This window comes from Gymnogyps californianus, chromosome 10 (assembly GCF_018139145.2).
Source record: "Gymnogyps californianus isolate 813 chromosome 10, ASM1813914v2, whole genome shotgun sequence".
In the NCBI taxonomy this organism is placed as follows: domain Eukaryota; kingdom Metazoa; phylum Chordata; class Aves; order Accipitriformes; family Cathartidae; genus Gymnogyps; species Gymnogyps californianus.
Genome location: NC_059480.1, coordinates 10,896,637 through 10,916,104, shown reverse-complemented (window position 1 = coordinate 10,916,104; position 19,468 = coordinate 10,896,637). Strand labels below are relative to the sequence as shown.

The 19,468-nt window shown below is 37.2% G+C and overlaps 1 protein-coding gene across 2 annotated transcripts in view; it reads left to right on the top strand.

Annotated features, from left to right (window-relative positions):
• Nucleotides 1-19,468, top strand: part of COL4A4 (collagen type IV alpha 4 chain) — an 80,745-nt gene that overhangs the window by 20,011 nt on the left and 41,266 nt on the right. For both annotated transcript variants that reach the window (XM_050902204.1, XM_050902205.1), the window contains exons 5-18: nt 1,090-1,224; nt 2,129-2,173; nt 3,891-4,007; nt 6,860-6,928; nt 7,153-7,188; nt 7,959-8,021; nt 8,503-8,538; nt 8,709-8,750; nt 9,746-9,826; nt 11,083-11,136; nt 12,393-12,452; nt 13,150-13,194; nt 14,262-14,315; nt 19,055-19,124. In XM_050902204.1, the coding sequence (XP_050758161.1) occupies nt 1,090-1,224; nt 2,129-2,173; nt 3,891-4,007; nt 6,860-6,928; nt 7,153-7,188; nt 7,959-8,021; nt 8,503-8,538; nt 8,709-8,750; nt 9,746-9,826; nt 11,083-11,136; nt 12,393-12,452; nt 13,150-13,194; nt 14,262-14,315; nt 19,055-19,124 (907 nt within the window). The remainder of the gene's footprint in view (nt 1-1,089; nt 1,225-2,128; nt 2,174-3,890; nt 4,008-6,859; nt 6,929-7,152; nt 7,189-7,958; nt 8,022-8,502; nt 8,539-8,708; nt 8,751-9,745; nt 9,827-11,082; nt 11,137-12,392; nt 12,453-13,149; nt 13,195-14,261; nt 14,316-19,054; nt 19,125-19,468) is intronic.

The window sequence follows — 19,468 nt, the reverse complement described above, 5'->3', positions numbered from 1 at the left end:
TTTTTTAATAAATATTGATTATATAATTGATTTTGATGGATGAATTGATTGATGAATTCTGAAAAGAAAGCAAAACACTCTTCAGTTGGGAAACCAAGTTATAGCTAAACAAAGATAATGATACAGAATGAAAAAGATGAGTAAGGGAAATAAAGACCTGTAAATACATAGATTTTGTAGGGTGAAAGTGTAGACAGCTCACATGTAAAGTCTGATTAGAAAGCTTGCTTTATTCAGCACTTTGAATCTATGATTTAATAGTTGTTTAGCAGCACAGAACAAAAACTGCAACAAATCCAAAACAACTCCACACCAATGTTATAGACTGAAAAATCCAGTTGGCATGGGAAGTATTTTTACTTCAGGAGAATATGTATTACCTTGGAAAAGTTAGTAGAAATCCATAGAGATGGTCTGTATGGTACTATAGGTACAGATACTCAACTTAGAGCTATTTATAGATAAATGACATTCTGCAACCTCCCAAACCATTTTAGAGCAATCTATTAAAATTGATACTTTCTGTAAATATGTTGGTTAATAACTCTCTTTTTTTTTCTGCAGGAAACTTCACAACTTTTAAATAAGGCATTAAGATCTGAAAGTGATGATGGAAGATATGTGAGCTAGAAAAACTTAAGATAATTAGCTATAGTGTGTCTTAAAAGAAAGAGGGAACTCTCTTGATTTGTTCTAATTGTGTACAAAGGCCCTTTTTCTAAAATGAGCCATCACTTCTCTGGTGGCAAAAATATGAAGTTCAGTGGAGTCTTATGCTTGCAGAAGGTGATACTTACATTGGTAGAGCCAGGAAGACTTGCAATTTATCCCAGGCATCTCAGAGAGGTGGTGCTGGAGACCTGAAGAAGGTGAAAAGAAAGTATCACCTTGAGCAAGTTGTTAAATTTGAAGGTCATGTTCCTATAGCATCTAATGCATGGAACAGATCTGCAGGCTGTACAGCAAGCTGTTTTGAATCATGAGTATGTATACATTGTAAGCCTTGTTTTATCCATACAGTCATCTCCGAAATGCTGCCTGCTGTGAGCTTTACAGCAGTAGTCACTCAGTTCTTTGGACTCTTTTCAGGGTCAGCCTGGTGATTTGGGAGCTCAAGGTCCGATTGGGTCCTTGGGATCTACAGGACCAGCTGGTCTGCCAGGGGAAAAAGGACAGAGAGGTGAGAATGGGCAGCCTGGGCCAGCTGGAGAAAAAGGTGATAAGGTAGGAAACACCATAGACAGCTCTTTTAGGTGTATACAGTATGTAATGTTAAATATTGGCAAGTGAAACAGAACCTGAATGATCAAAAAGCATTTGCCAAACTATACTCTTGCTCACACAAAATTCTCACTGAAATTAATTACAGCTTTCTTGAAAAAAATGTTTCAGGGGATTTTTGCTGTGGATTGCAAAATTAGAATTGTCAGAAGATATAAAATAAAATGAAACAGACCCAGTCTCTGATTGTTATATACCATGTCATCCTCCTTAACCTCAAAGAGGGCTGTGGGAAGAGTGTGGCGCTGGAGGGAGGAGTATGGTGCTTTTAAAAGTGCTGTACACTAAACAGAATTTTATTACCGCTTATGGAGTATAAATTGCAGTTCAGGTCCATATCTTTCATAGCTGTACAATCCCTGTGCTTGGCTCTTGGTACTTTATATTAGTTTTAATGGTCTAATTCCACTGATCTCAGTGGATGACTGAATCACTAATGTCAGTATCTAGCACACCTGAAATGTAAGCGCTGTAAATAGAAATTGTGCTGCTGGTATTATCAAAACAGGAGCAGGGTTGTGAAATTACGTACAGAATTATTTTATAAGTTATAAGCAACTTTCCCTTCTCTGTCATTTTATAATCTTTGGAGAATGAATGAGTATGAGAGTTAGACATTTGTCCTGTACTGTACCATCTGTTACATGGGTAGCTATTGGCACTAGTCTCCTGCTAAGCCCATATAACTTTTTTCAGATATTTATTTCTGACAATTACGGCTTTTGATTCATATTTCAAACAAGACTGTTTCTTGTTTCTTGCTATAGTATCACATATTCCTGTTTTTCATTCTTTTTAAGAGTTAATGACCTCAGCAACTTTGTTTTTTCATATCATCTGTTTTTAGGGCCCAACTGGAGTCCCAGGATTTCCTGGTTTAGATGGCATTCCTGTACGTATTGAATTAATATTGCTTTATAAAAATTACAGTTTCTATAAAGTTGTAGCAAGACCTCTAACAGAATAAGACACTCAATAAATTGTTTGGCTTTATACCTATTGATATCATGTCACCTACAGAATTACATGTTTTGCAAAAATGTAAAATAGCCATGTTAACTTCAACTGTATTTACTATTGATAACAAACTCTACAAAATCCCAATGAGGTAAGTACATAATTTTCATGCAGGAGTGGGGCAGTGAAGGTGGAGACTAGCCCATGGCCATGCAGCATGTGTCAGTGCTAGGATTAAAAACAGTGAGTTTATTTTCTCAGGCTCTATAGCAGGCTGTAGTCTGCTTGCTGCATTCTTAACATCTCTGAAAGTATCTCAAATGATGTACTGTTTTGTGTTCAAACGTTCTGATTTTTGCTTGTAGTCCTTTTGCAGCGAAAAAAAGCAACCACTGAGTCCAGTAATTTTAACCTGAATAGGGACTGAAGAAGGAAAGTGGGTCCTAAATATATCTTTATAAGCGTATGATTATATATTTTGCTGAATGTCATCTTCAGTGTGGAAATGGGTGTGGTAAAAGATAGATAATATCTCTTAGATACAGTATTTTGAAAAATGCTGTTTATTACAACTGAATTCCTATGCTGTTATTAGTTTCATATGGATCAAACAAAGTTAAAGTGTTGAATTTTGAAAGTGAAAACAGAACCAGAAACTGAGTGGGTGTCTTAGCATCTGCTTGTCAGCTGTCCACACTTGACAATGGGACTGTTGCCAGAATGTCTGTGTAATGTAGAGGTCACAAGGCCAAAATTTAGCACAAAAAAGAAGCGCTCCCAAGAAATGTGTGTTCTTTTTATGAAAAATGTTAATTGAAAAACAGTGTTCACAAACTGGGATGAAGAACCTTAAAGATAGGAAGAAGGTAAAATTGACAAAAACTTTTCAGGCAAATGGCCAGGATACTTTTCTGATGATTTTTCAGACACCTCCCCCCCCCCCCCCCAAAAAAAAAAATTTTGGGGGTCAAAATTACTATTTGTTCCTTACAAAAATGTTTAATTCTGTGAAAATATTTTTTCCTCCAATGGAAAGATCATTCCAAGGGAAATCTCACTGTTTCTATTGCCTAGTGTCTAATTTGCAGTAGAACTAACCCCGATCTGGACATTGGTTAGTTCTTGCTAGGTTAGAAAATCACTTCCTCAGTTCTTGAATGTATAGTCATAATCTCTGCGATTACTGTGTGCTTGAGTCAAGCTGTGTCCTGGGTTTCCTTGTTTTATCCTATCAATTAAAAAATAGGAGGCTGCTGGAGATGACTTTTATATATTACTTCAGCTTTTCTTTACAGCCACAAGAAAGATTATAGTTAGAGGGGTAGAATCTGCTTTCTCTGAGAAGATAGTACGTTACTTTTTGACTCAAGTGAGAGCTCAGTCTGGCCCTCTTAAGCAGTGCTGTCCCTGTTATATTTGCTATGCATCAAAGAAAAAGATATAAAATACTTACATCATTTGTTATACATGAAAAAAATTCTATTGATCACAATAGAAAACATTTCTAATGCAAAGAGTATGAAGCTGGGACCACTGAGAGATGTCCTCTGTTTCGGATCTGAGGTACTTGTTTCTGAACTGTTCTGTTAATTTAAAAAGTAATTGCCTATTTATCATGGTGTATTTCTAATAAATATTAAACTGTCTTTCAGGGATTACCAGGAAGTGAAGGACCCAGGGGCAGGCGTGGTTTAGATGGCTGCAATGGCTCAAGAGGAGATCCAGGATTTCCAGGCGAAAATGGTTATATTGGACCAAGAGGTCCTTATGTACGTGAAAGGCATTCCTACTGTCTATGAATACTGTATACATACATTTCCCCTCCAAGCTAATAGCTCTTAAAATGAAAGGAGTTTTATACTATGGCGCTAGCTTTACACTGCACAATGAATTTCGAGGCATTCTTACTAAGGTTAATGGGAGTGAAGGACACTTGGTGCCTTAACAGATTAAGTTTAAGCTTGAATGTAAAATAAGTTCCTGTATCCTTGAAGCATGTACGTCTACCTTGAGAGTTAAATTCTGCTTTGTTTCCCCAGTACATAACCACACCAAAGCTAATACCATTTCATGGAAGCACAACTGAGAAGGAGTAGCTTGAAACCATCATACCATTTATCAATACATGAAATTTCTTAAAAGCCTTAATAGTAGGGACATACCTGAGATGAATTAGCAATAAGCGGAAGCTTCAACAAGTCTAAGTCCTGTAACACTTGAGGATTTTTAGTGGTTGATCACACAAGTGTATTAGTAGATCTCTTCCAAAATCATGCTCTTACAGTTTCATGTGCCACTTTTTACACATACCTATTCATGACTGCTCTGTGCACACCTAATCTTGCCTGAGTGTTTATCTGTATACGTAGAGATCATTTCAGTTAAAATGTTTAAAAGTAGCATTTTAATATTGTTTACTTTTGCTGTTAAAATTGAAAGCGTTTTAAAATTGTTTAAATAGTTGTGTTAGCAGTGCTCTTCTAATGAAGATAAAGCACAGATTCATGTCAGTAAGGGATATAAATTACTGTACCTCCAAAGAAATTTTGCTGAACAGATCTCGTCCCCAGTCTTTGACTTTTTGTGGAAACAAGTTTTAGTTCTGAATGATTAATAGCTGATTAGTTGGTCTAAGAGCTTCCCTGAAATTTTCTAAAGAAAACAATAAAAACGACTGCAATTTACATAAAAAGTCAAATATGTTTAGTAGGAGCTAAATAAGATGCTGATTCAGCCATAGGGAATCAAAAAATGGGCAGTGGGTGCCAGAGTGAAAAGATGTTGTCAAAAATATAGCAATTAGAAAAAACATACAATTTCAGTCTTGGACCTGTAATAAATGCTATGAAATACACAACCTGATAAAAAACTTGATGATAATAACCTCATTTGTTATACCTCTCAAAGTAACCAAATGATAAAATGACTTCTGCTCAAACTCTAATTTTACCTGTGTTTCCTTAGTTATGGCTTTCAAAATAGAGTTTTGCCTTTTATAATTAGCTAAATGACATAAAGGAAAAATGAGACATGGGACAAATTACAGCATAAATCCTCCAAATTCTGGGAGCATGCTCTTTGGCAGGCCTAGAAAAGTATTTGCACCCTACAAAGAATGGGAGACACAATAGACATATAGCCTTGGATATGCACACTAAAATTCCAGTGCAAATTAATTTAGCTATCCAGAAAAGCAAGACATAGTAACCATATTTGCTTGTGTACAAGAATGCTATTCCAACCTCTCTATGCAGATTGCCTATTTTTAAATCAATTTGTTGCACCAAGTACCAACTTGATTATATATTACAGCTAACATTTTTATGTTATTATTTATAATGTTGTCCCGTATAATTTTATTTAACACTATGTACATATTCATCAGCTTTACTTCTGTTACCTTGTAGAATCTGTACATTTACCTCACCAATAAATGGGAAAAAGTAGTTTCTATTTGTAAGGCCTTACCTAAGTCATGTAGAAGGTAACAAACTGAATCTAATAAAGATGTTTTATTACACAAGAGATCACATGTAAAATAACCAAAGACAAATATAACTTTTGATGTGTTTAGTGTGTTCCCTAGCAGCTGTTGTTTGACCTGTAATCTGCATCCAGTCTACTGTAGCTATATCCAGCTGCACACAGCTGTAACTCTTCTTTTTATTGTACCATTCCAGGGATAAGTACTTCCCTGTTTCATTCTGACTTCAGGATTTGAGCAGCCAGTGTATAATATCAGGAAACCAGTACAGTTTTAAAGTGGTTAAATTCTATGAAAAACAGTATCCCATTTTATTGAAATCAATAGTTAAGTGGTTAACTTAGTTAAATTATATCCAGTATGTTTGGATTTCAAATGAGAAAACTTCAGAAATAATGTCTTAATATATCTGTTCTTCAGATATGTACATATCATGCTCTTAACAGTCAATTGAGCATTACAATTAAATTTTGCAAAAGCAATCATCTGTTCCTGCTAAGTCAGATAGAGGTTCTGAGGGTGCTAAGATTGGCAAAGTTTTATAAAGGACTCCACAGCAAGTACCATGAGAACTTAGTTTTTAAAAATACAGGGCCTTTAGGCATCAGAATTTTTTTTTTGTGGACTGTGAAACATATTTCCTAATAGATGGAAATGTTGAAGATTATGCATGTAACACAGTCTATACTTTCAGCTTTTTAGCTGTATGCAGAATCACACTAGATTCTTCTAAATCGCAGCATGAACTTTTGAAGAAGGCAGAGTGCTAATACTTGAAGCTACTGACTCACTGAAAGGAAAGGTAGGCATATTGATATACTTGATACTAAAGGCAAGATTTGTGAAGACTGTAGAATATTGAAGTACCCAAGAGCTAAGGAGCATCTAACAGAGCAGGAGTCCAGAAGCTACGAGGAGCTGTTTTGCTCAACTGTACAAAAGGCAGTTTTACTTTTAAGGGTCTTGTTAGATAAAAGAACTGCAAAATGCTCATGCAGTGATGGTGGTTCTAGTGGATTACTTAGTGATGTATGGGCACCAGAAAATCACAGCCTAAGAAATTATCATTCAATCCCCATAAAAATGTACGATATCAGTAAGTGGATCATGTTTTAAAAGACTTTTTTCTCTTTAAAGGGAAATCCAGGGCAAAAAGGAGAAAAAGGAAATTCAGTGTACGTTTCACATTTTGGAAAAGGACCTCCAGTAAGTATCTGATTGAGAAAAAAATCATATCTTTTAGGAAAACATGTGTGGCAAATGTAATTGTTCTCATAAATTCTCACTGTTTAATAAAGCTTGGTGCAAAAAAAAGATTAAAAGCAAATATACAACTGGAACAGATAGCTTGTGATCTTAATAGCTATAAATTAGAAAATACCCACAACAAAGCTTATAATGATTCATTTGCTAAATGATTGTCATTATAGGGAGACAGAGGTGATCCTGGACCCCCTGGCATGCCTGTAAGTACAGTCAGTGGGTTCTATACGTGCTTTTTGTCCTGAAGATCTTTCAGATTTTCCTTCTTAGTACAGTAAAGAAATATTGGGGTTTCTCCCTGCCTGCCTTAAATAGCAAAATTCCAGAATAAAGTCTAACAGACATCGAGTCCCTGTAGTCTGCCCGCATGAACAGTTCATGCTGGCTGAAAAGGAGCAGAAACAGACCATACCCATCTGCATTAGCTGTGCATTGAGCAGTTGTCGCCCTGGTACTCACAGTTTGCAGAATATTTTCTCTGTGAAATTCAAGATGCGTAGAGATCTGACACCTTCTTCAACAGTATCTGGTGGATCTCCCAAGAACATGTAGCACACTACCATATATTGGCCATAAAAACATGTGAGAAGAAGAGAGAGTTTAATTTTGTTGCTGACTCACACTCTTAATGGCTTTGCGTTCCTCTTCTTATGCCTTTCAAAAAAATATCACTGATGAACTGTATCAGGTCCCCACACTGTAGCACAATTACTGACTAAGTATTCTTTCAATTCATTAGTAACATATAACTGTGCATTGTCCAGTATCTGTACAGTATTATCCAGAAACTGGTGCTGAGCTGCTCTAGTGACAGTGAGGTTTCTGGCTTGGTATAAGCTTCAGACCATGGGTGGAATGCAGTGGCCAGTAGACTGAGTCCAAGTGATGCAGGCATTTTGGAGGGACTAGTTTTGTGGAAAAAAGGGTAAGCTCTTGGTATTTTCACAAACTGACCTTTTGCCATCTTTTCCAGGGACCTAGAGGGTCGAGAGGTACAACGGGCCCATCTGGATACCCAGGCTACCCAGGCTTGCCTGTAAGATCACCACAGTTATACAGCCTTGCATTTTCAGGATATCCATAAGTTCTAGTCTACCAATTTTAGAACTTGCCTTAATGTGAATCAAAGCCTAGAAATAATTTTAGAGGCAGATGATAAAAAGAGAGATTTTTGCCTTACCTTACGAGTTTGGAAGTTCAGGAATTGGAGCATATGTTGTTCCTTCCCATGCCTGTGTGAACACGTTTTATCCTGGCAGTCTGTGGTCATGGAGGAATGCTGCTAGTGCGCTCTCCTTATTCCCTTTCCCCAAGGCCACCTTGTGGGAACAGGAAAGTGGGAAGCCAGAGTTCATCTCTCCTGACAGCAGTGACCAGGTGAAGTAAATTGCACTTTGGGATAGGTACATCCCAAGAGGAAATTCTGCCTCTAGGTGCTACTGGCAAGAGGAGGTAATTTTCAAAGCAAAGCTGTCTCTAAATCAGACATATTAACTTGTCTTCATTCTCTTTTAAAGGGTATTCCAGGTTACCCTGGTTTGCCAGGTGAACAGGTAGGCAATGACTTTTCCTGAAGTTGTTAGTGAAATAATAGAGTAATTTATACAAATATTGGAAATGGCCCTTATGGTTATTTGTTACCAAGTTTTTCAAAGGAGTTACTTGATTAAAATGTCAGCATTCTCTGATTATCTTCAAACTGTGTACACTTTTTGTCAATTAGGGGAATCCAGGTATTGGAGTGGATGGACAAAAGGGGGAGCTGGTAAGAAAACAAATATTATTAAAGAAAACAAATATTATTAAATATATTATTGCTGTAGAATTAGAAGTATAATAGAGTCTTGTTGGGTTCCCTGGAACTCATTCATTTGTGGCTGTGTGCTCCCACTAATCATGTTAGAATGGAAGGAGAAGTAATGTAAGTTATTGAATCAATTAATTCTGTGCAGAAGTGATTCCTTCAGTGAGCTGCATACAGGAATGAAGTGTATTCTGGAGGTTTTGAAAAGCAACAATCAGTATGTTAGTTAGCATTTATATAGCAATTACCTTCTGTACAGACACTGCTGAAATAATCACAACAGTACCCTCCAGTAACAGTGGCTGTACCAGATCAGTCACTGAATCTCATCTCTTGCTATGTCCAGCAACAGATGCCAAGGAAAGGGTGTAAGAAAAGGACAAGCACATAATAATAGTTCCTCTCCCAGTCTCCACCTATTAGCATACTCAGGACTTATAGAACCAATGTGGAATATATGATTTTTCTTCTATGAATTTGTCCAGTCACTTCTTAGAATTCGTGCAAGTTTCTAACATGCACAACTTTCAATAGCAAATAATTTCCATTTCATCTTTACATTCACAAAGCCTTGCGCTCAAAGGCTTCAGTCTGGAACACGAGAGACTGTATGTACACAAAGAGATTTGACAATCCTGTAACTATCTCCACAGCAGATTCGGAGCAGTAGCTATGAGTACAGAGTTCTCATTTATTTCCTTAGCCATAACATTATTTTTAATGACTGAGGAGAATAGGAGTGGATTAAGATCGTCAACCTTGCTCATCTGGGAAGACAGTAGAGAGGTTTACATATCTCAGTACAAACCTTTGTTTATCTACAGGTATTAGTACCAGTACATGTTCAATGAGTACAGAAATATGTAGTGCTGTAGTACAACAGGAAAACATGCTGAGTCTCACTGAAACACTGCATGGAACAGAATGTCTCTCTGCTGTTCCTTTGGCTTCCACAGGGCGACGTTGGACTTCCTGGGCCACCTGGGTCACCACTGTTAGTTGGACCTCCTGGAGCTCAGCTGTTCAAAGGAGAAAAGGTGTTAATTTGTCTTCATATTTAACTGTGCTCAACTTGGCAAGTACAATCCTTTTTTGTATTTTTGCATAGGATGGCATAGGACAAATCTTTCTTTCTGTAATAAACCATCAGCTTCAGCAGAAATCCTGTTGTTCAGCACCCTTCCTACAGGCTTTCAGGAGAGGAGAGCCCGTGTGTGCTTTAGCTCATGTCCTTGAGGGAAGACTGTCTTGATGCAGAAAGGACATACTGCCCTTGCTTTGGTTTTCTTCACTTTTTGTCATTAGCAAATCATATTTCAGGCATCTCTGGTAAAGTTGGTTTCTCTGCTATTGAATCTCTTTTGTGGCTCTTCACTAACACTTTTATTTTTCAGATCTTTGGCAATTCTTTTCTTTGAGATTTCTCCAATGTAATGTTTTGAACTATCAACCCTAACCATTCTAGGGTGCTCTTTTAATATGAAAATTAAGTGTGATTTTGTTGTCTAATGCAAGTTCCTGTTCTTTACTGTACTTCTTCAGTATCACACCTACTGTAGCCACAGTTGTGTACCTTAAAACATTAGAATGTTTGTTTAAAAAGGAGTTACCAAAATTGCATTACAGAGCCCTGTATTGGAGTCTCTAGGTCCTCAAGTCTGATTTGCTCAAATACACAAATGAAAAGGTGAATTTGGCATTGCCAGCCCCTGCAGCCTCAACTCAGGGAACTGCTAGATTTCACATATTGGATCTTAGGCTTTGATTATGCAAATGGTTGCTATGTACAGGTGTACGAGGAAGAGGGGAAGGACCAAAAGAACGTATATAAACTCCCCATATTACTGCGAAGTGTGACATATGCTGCTGTGCAACATGACATGACCATGAAGCCAGCCATGCATCCTATTCAGATTGGGGCTATGCACAAAAGTGTAGATTTATGCATGTGAATACTTGCATCAAACTAAATAGAGCAGCAAACAACAAAGACCTACTGTCATGCATGTTTGTAGGAACAAAGCCCCGATCAGCAGGTCCCTGCAAGTGAAAAGATATATCTATCTCACTCCACAGTCATTATGCTGGTTTGACAGTGTTAACAGAAATAAAAATCAGTACATAATTGTTTTTCTTGGTTTTTTTCTGCCTAGTACACCTAGAGGAACAGGCCCAGTGCTTAAGAAAATACTATTTAACAGTTGTAATTCAGAACAGGACTTAAAAAAAGTTAAACAGCATATAGGCATGTCCTGAATATTAATATACTCAGAAACTTTCCTTGTATACGTAGGGCCAAAAAGGACTACCTGGGGTAACAGGATACAGAGGGCCACGTGGACCCAAAGTAAGTAATGTGATTTTTTTTTTTTTTTCCCCATGGTGCTGGCAAAGTCCTTCTGTGGTTATTAAGTTAATCTTTTAAAGCACAAGGTGATGGAAAAAATAACAGCATTTGTGCTGTGAAATTTCATCACCACCTAAATCAGTCTGAAAGCAAAAATATTTCAAAACCCTTTGGTAAAACCTTTCTGAGTCTGTTTTATATGTACCTATTGAATGTTGCCTGGTAGCGAAAGGTCAGTGTTGTTTCCAGTTGGGCTATTGACATGTAATGGACTGTGACTGTGAAGAAAATAGAAGCACAGATTGTTTTTTTCTCAAGAAGAGAAATAGAGAAGATCTGTATGTGTTCTTAATAGGGCATGATTTACATTTCCCTAAATATGTTAGGGAAAGACTTTAACTTCACATTATGGGTATCCTCAAGAGTAGAGAAGAGAGAGCCACCTGTTTGGAGAAAGAGTTGCTGTTTGCTATCTATTCTAGCTTTTCTTTTCTTTCTGTCAGCATGATTAATTTCAACATTAGTGTGCCAGTAAAGAGTTCCTGGATGCTGAGCAGAAGCAGCCACAAAAAAAGATTCTGGAGTCTTTACTGCTGATAGATTTGGAGGAGGAAAATCCACAGGCAGGAAACTACTAGATCTCAGAAAAACAGAAGATAATTGGGGACAAAAGAATGAGTCCAGTTTATGTCAAAAACTTATTTAGCTTTGTAGGCAGAAGAGAAGAAACGAGAAGCCTGAACATCACATTTCTGAGTTCTAAGTCTAGCACTTTCTCAGAAATTCATTTTCCATCATAAAAGGACCACTGTTACTCAGCACTGGCAAAGGAGACAAAACTGATGTTTTTATATCAGATTTATTTTGAAACAGATGGGCTTTATATGCTTGCTCCTGTACTAGCTATCCATGTAGCTAATAGTACACTTGTTAGTTAGAAGCAGGAACTGAGAAGTGGACTGATGCAGCCCAAAAGATGTCCAGAGCTTTAAAAAAAAAAAAAAAAAAAAAAAATTAAACTGCTGAAAGCATATTAAGCTTGGAGAAGAGACCATAGCAGGTTCCTTGAATAACTGAAGCTACATAGGCACTGCTAGTGGTGTTGTATGAAGTAAGCCCCAGTGATTGAGTCTAGCAAGTGAAACAAGATCCATTAACCTAACATATACAGAACTTAATAAACATGCACAAAAATTAAAATTTATGGCAAACTTCACTGAGCATCTTGTTTAAACAAAATATTTTGAATGCTCCAGGGTACACTTGGGAGAGGAGAAAAGGGTGAAAAAGGCATTCCTGGATTCCCTGGATTACAGGTAAGGAAGTTGCAGAATAAATTATTTCACAAATTCACTATAATTAGGTTCATAATATATTTGGCAGTTTAAGTTTGCATTTCTAAGATTTTAAGGATTTTTTTAAACTAGTCTGTCATACTTTCTGTATAGAATATTTAGGAGTCCTGCCCTGGGACTCACCCTGTCTCAGACTTAAACATAAGCTCATACATACTTTCTGTCCTTGGAAAGAAAGTAAATCTGTAGGGTTATCCTCTAAATATTTAGAGCTGCACAAAGCTTCTCTGGAATAGCATAGTACTAACACAGCAATTTTAATGTATTCCATACGTGCCGATGGCAGTTTTTTACAGCAGCTTGTGCTTGATTTGCATTACAGTGCTCACATGGAGCAACATGTCCACTACTGTGCTTGGTGCAATATGATAAAAAAATTAAGTGAAGACCTGTCTGGTTTACTTTGGTCTATAGTTCAAATTCATGCCCATGTCTCATATAAAGTATTTGCAAAAACTTTGCAAAGTTTTTGGGAAATATCCCAAGTAATAATTATCTAAGGAATATTAACTGCTCAACAATTCTGAATAATAATATTACTGGGAAATATACCAAGTAATAATTATCTAAGGAACATTAACTGCTCAGCAGTTCTGAATAGGTGTAATTTCGAATAAGCTTTTACTGTTTTAGCTCACATTGTACTTGCTTTTATCAGGGTAATCCTGGTTCTTATGGACCTGCAGGTTTTCCTGGCATGAAGGTAAGAAGACATAAAGTATAAGCAGCTCTCTGAACAGTGGGATCAGTGAGATTTGGTTTTCTGTGAATTTGTGCAGATTTGGAATTGCCACATACTTGATAGCTCACATTGCATTCCTTCCTTTCTCTCCTGCTACCTGTCACCACAGAAGTTGTATGAACTCTGTCTTTGAATTTCTGCCACTCTGAAATTTGGCTGAAATTGGCTAATGGGCTTTGAAGTTGCAAGCACGAAGAAAAGCCAGTGAGACATGCATATAGCATGATAGAAAAGTTACACAGCATGTTAACTTTGTTTGCCATGGTGACATTGTTTGTGTAATTTTGTGTTATGTGCATGTCTTGTTCATCTTCCTAGCTCAAGAAATTCCAGTTTTGCTGTTAAGTCTGCTAAATGTTAGTTATGAACTTACAACAACTTACTGGAGTAAAGAACAACAGATGTAGGTATATAGATCTACATCTTGCCCTTTTTCCTACCTCCCCAGCTCATTTTCAAATCTAGTTAAGGTAATGATCATGCTATTCATAAATCACATTAATGTACAGATACGTGGATGTAGAGTTATGTTTCAGGTGACTGTTTTATCTGCAAAACTACTTTTTACTTTGTTTTTTACCACTGCCTACCTAAAGAGTTTGAATACTGGATGGATGAGTGTATTAGTAGATCATAAAAGGAGAGGACGAGTTGATATGCAGCTGCTTTCCATGCAATAATAGTTTAAGAGGGTCATTCAGCAGGCAGCAAACCAATTTCAGCTGTATTAAGCAGACAGTCTATTAGAGTCTGCTGGTATGTATTCCAGCTAGTTCTGTGCCCCAGCTACACTGAATCCGCTGACCACTGTCTAAATAACCTGGCAATACATGTTGTGGTTTTTTTTAACCGAAGAGATTCTATGAAACATACCATCTCTTGTACAAACCCAGTGAATTTTCTGAAACAAACTGTGGATGCTATTATAACATTACAATATTGTATGACTGCCTTACTGATTTTTGTTCAATTAATTATATTAATGTCTTAACAGATTAATCAAATTATATTTATGTGATCCTTTCCAGGGGGAAACAGGATTTGCTGGTTTTCCTGGACAACCTGGCTATCCAGGCATACAGGTAAAAAAACCAACAAACACGCATGCATGCATGCATGTGCGTGCGCGCACACACAGACACACTCCCCTATATAACTGCTAATGATTCCTCCCAAACGTACCTGCTTATCCGACCATTTCCTTTTATATAGTCATAATTACTTTTAAGATTTACTGTTTTCATAATAGTCATAGTTACTCAACACCATGGTAGTAAATAACAATGTAAGTAAACATTCCTGCTTGGTGCATATGAGAGTGGGAATTCCATTTCGTGTACCATAGGAATTGGTTAATCCCAATTGCCAATAGTTACCTTTAACTATACCAGTATAGCTATCTAATTCATGGATTGTAGTACTCTGCAAGTTATTCATGGTTGAGCTGCATTCCCCAGAGAGGTATGCTAGGTAAAGGAACCTGCTGTTTAGGTAACAGTACGATCCTATAAACTTTGGTCTATGAACTAGTATGATAATTGGCACCAAATGAGGTGGCAAAATTTGATTCAGATGGGCTTGTTTGCATGACTTACCAAATCTCTTTGCATGTGTTCAACCTGTTCACATAAGTAGCTTTTCCAAGATGCTTACCAGAATGGAAATAGGACTCCTTCACACCAGCTTTGTTTAAACATTTCCTACTTTTGCTCACTTAGATGACGCTAGCCATTTTTTATTTTACAATACATGCCGCTTTCCATTAGGGATTAGAAGTGTAGGTGTCTGGGGAGCTAAGCAGTAAAAGAGGAGAATATTCATCTGAAAAGCATGGAAGAGATGCTTAATACAATTTCAGAAGACCCAGGTGCCAGTCCAGTGACATTTCAGGATATAATTTTATGGAATCCTCTTCTGCAGGCTGCAGAACTGATGATCATATTGTAATTCTGAATACTGGATCATATTGTAATTCTGACTAACAACAAAAACTTGAATGAAGGGAACTATCATATTTTCTGTGGAATCTACAATGCTAAAGCACATTCAGAAGGAAAAAATATTTCTGGATGCTACTCTAGAAGGAGCAAAGCAGCAGTGAGTCTACCCAGGGGAAGGTCTGGGGAGTCACTGGGATAGGGTCCAAGTGGTCAGCAGGGTATGAGCAAGAGAAGTGAAATGCTGCAACAAAGAAGGTGAGTGACAGGATCATCAATAGAGACAGCAAGGTTGAAAAAGCTCATCATCAAAGTTATTACTACAGTACAGAGGACAAAAACAATATTACAGAAATTGTGACGCTAATGACCTTGGCTCTAAATATTCTGAAATACAAAAGTCAAGAAGTGTTTATTTCCCTCTGAAATAATCTTTTTGGAAAGCTGCATATAAAACAGTAATTTTTCTTAAAGCACGATTAGTTGCACCTGTGAAATCAGAGGAATGACACTCAAGAGATTTGAGCAAGAATCACCTCTGTTATAAATTGAAGGTTAAGATTGGAACACACTCTACATCATCTGTAATGACAAAAAGAAGTAAACTGTGGCTGGTCCAAACTTCCCATATGCAGTATACTGCTAAAGACACAGTTGAAAGCAGACAAATAAAAAGCAACAAACAGGTTTTCAAGAAGCAGGTTTACTAATGAGAAATGACAAACACATGGAGTAAATAAGTAAAAGTACAATAAAAACATCTAGTTTAGTAACAGGCTTACTTGTTTCAAAGTTAGGACTGCCAGGAGAGTGCTAGATCAGCTTCTTAAGCCAAGATTTCATTTATGTAGTCATACCTGGGGGAAAAAAAATTGCCTATGGATGTTCATTTCTTTCCCATTTGCCCATTAGCAGCTTCACAACAATGTGGGATCATTCAGATACTAATTAGACAGAAACATTGCATGTCTTATTTAAACAGAAAAATCATTACAGTCTATTACTCCCCAAAAATAGAATCAAACCTTAAGTGTTTTATTGTTAAAAGGTACTCACTCTGATGTGCATATTGTTTTAGTTGGGGGCATCATTAACAAACTTGAGACAAGACATTGTATAGACAGAACAGTGCATTCTTCAGTCTCTATTGATTAGCCCACAGCCTGAGAAGCTATCGGTTAACACTACAAACAGTAAGCAAAAATAATTAATTGTTGGTAGATTATGGTAGGGAAAAGGTTGAATGCCTGCAGTAATGATTTGGAAAGATGAAATTACAATTGCTAATGCATGGAGCAAAAGAAAACAAATCAAGTATAGCCACAACTTGAAAAAAATCAGGTTAACTCATACAGATATGCAAAATTCGGAATGATTGCAGAGATGCTGTAGTTTTGCTTGGGAAACAATTGGATAAATCTGATTATTCCTGAAGAGTGCAGATCTATCTAGACTACATCAACTGTTCATCTAGCGTCACCAGGTGTTGCTTACGATCTGCTAAAAATCATATAAACTGGAGGAACAAGAATATGATCAAAAACCTTGCTGAGAATAGCCCGTCCTCACACAGATTTTCTGAAACACATTCAAAGAGAATCTAAGATGAATTCAGATTTAAGAGAAAGAAAGAGACTCAGAAAACACAGTTGCATTCAAAGTAGATTTCATCTTTAAAAAAATGCTGACTGTTACTTAGAGCAAAGAATGGTCTTCAAGGAATTGTTGGCATACCTTTTGATCCCTAAGTCTAAACATTGGCAACACTGTGTGGATGTTGAACATAAGCCAGCAACATGCCCTTGCTGCGAAGGCAGCTAACGATATCCTGGGCTGCATTAGGAAAAGTATTGCCAGCAGGCTGAGGGAGGTGATCCTTGCCCTCTATTCAGCACTGGTCTCCATCCTTGTAGATATTCTAAAGCTGTCTGGACGTGGTCCTGGGCAACCAGCTCTAGGCGGTCCTGCTTGAGCAGGGAGGTTGGACAAGATGACCTCCAGAGGTCCCTTCTAACCTCAACCATTCTGAGATAAATATGAGAAAACACAGAATGCCTTCTTCAGACAAAATACAAGGGAGGATATGAGTCCTGTTGAAATCACTCCGAGACCATTTGTCTCTGCTACTAATGGAATGAGTCTCATTAAAATAATGAATGGTCTTTACAGGCAGTGCAAAATGTTCTTGGCCATTGACATTATATAAAGCTATAGAAACTTACAGAACAAATACAGTGTTTAATGCTTAATAAAGATATCAGTAAAACTGGTAAGTGATTATAAGCGTTCATTTTAAGAAGACTCCAGGTCACAGAATACAGTAGAGATACGCTTCTCTTGGACATTTTTGGCATTTTTTTTTTTTTTAAATAAACTGTTGGCAAGTCGAGTCTCCTGAAATTTTTATGGGAAGAGAAAACAGTATCAGTCAACGAAGTAATCCAAACGTATATATGCCACTATGTAGGAGTCTACCAACAGTGTACACTTGCTTGTACCACAGCAAGTACAAAGCTGCCATCCAGAGAGGGTCGTAAGACCTAACAGCCTAAAGACATAGATTTTCAGAGACCATTCAGAGTGGAATTTGTCACTTAAGGAGATACCAAGAACTGAAATTTTTCATCTTGCCTCATTGACTCTTCAGTTCTTTCTTGTGTTCTGGTTGTGTCATTTTAAAATCAGCATGAAAGTCATATAAGACTTGGGCCATATCTATTGTACAAATCTTTGATACTTTTATCATCATTAAATTAATTTCAGATCTCAAAATGCTTTGTAAGTTTATCAGAGGAAGAAAAATGCTAGGTTTATTTTTTCTTTCCTGCCACACAGAAGACTCTTCTATGTCATTAGGGAAGACAAATTTACATTACTGTTTAAAATAGCCAAAGATGACACAAGGGTGTTATTTCATTCTGTGAGATACAGTCAAAGGAAAAAGGCCAGCCAAAAGGCCAAAGGTCAAGAGGACAGCAGTCAGTGACAGCTCCAGAAATATCGTAGAGATATCAGTTTAAAAAAAAGCCCAGAAAGAGGCATGGACTCCTTGTTTTCACTTGTGTAAGAATGGGTATCCAGTTCTGCAGTCCCAGTTCTCCTTCTCCGTGTCCTAAAAGGCCCTGAACTCCAGTCCCAGGAATGCAGCCTCACTACGCAGTTCCCACATTCACATTCTTGTTTTCTCAGTTCCCATTTGCTGCCGAGAGCAGGGTTGATTCCTAATCTACAAAGCAAAAAGTCTAATACAATTTGCCACATAAAAGACTTCCCTAAAGTCCACTTCACTTGCAATTCTAAATATCAAAATCCAAGCTAATTTAGAAATCCTCCAAGCAGAAGTGATTTTCCTTGCCATTAAGTAGGCACTTTTATGTTTCCCTGATGCAGATGTTTTAAACTTCTTGTAAGAGCTTTGAGTATCTCTTACCATCGATAATATCTGTCAGACTGTGAAACCTCTTTTCTTAATGCTTATCTGTCATCATAGAAGTAATTTCCAAATTCTGGTATAGAATTTTAAGGCAAATAATTACAGCTTGGTTGTTGAATCAAAATGTCTCAATTAAATGGGTACAGATTTACTGTAATTGATTCATCTTTACAATAAATGAATGAAATCAAATACAGCAGTCACAAGTTCTGAAGACTCAAATAGATATGTGCGATAGGTATATTACTGTTTAGTCACTAGTAACCTGAAAGATAATGATTATTTTAAATCTTTTTGCCTGGTTTTAAATGCTATAAAGTGTCAAAATCGAGTTTCCCAGGTGATATGTGTCACATCCTTACATACCCCACCATTGTTGAAATTTTCAGTTACATGCTAGCACACTGCATATTTGTATCTATCAGTAAAATTTATTGTTGGACTCTTACAGGGGGATCCAGGAGAAGAAGGGCCCCCAGGTCCTCCTGGAGCTGTTGGAACTCCGCTGCTTCCTATAAAAGGTTATAGCTAGTTTTAACTAGTCTTTCTGCTGTATGAATTGTGTAGGACTTCTTTTGCTAAGGTGTTTGAAAGTGATCACTAGGGATTCTGGGGACAGGATCCTAAAACATTATCTTCCTAGCGGCCACATTCTGTGTTTGTTTGTGTCTTGCTGATCTTACTGGAACTACGTTAAACATACAAGTTTCAGATTAAACGTTTGCTTGAAAAATCTTTATGCATACAGTCACAGCTAGATCTGCAGGACTATCCCTAGTTATTGGACCTAAGCATATTTAAGGAAAAGCTATGAAAAATAAGCCCACGTTGGATAATGGATGGCAAATGAGAAAACCAACCTTCC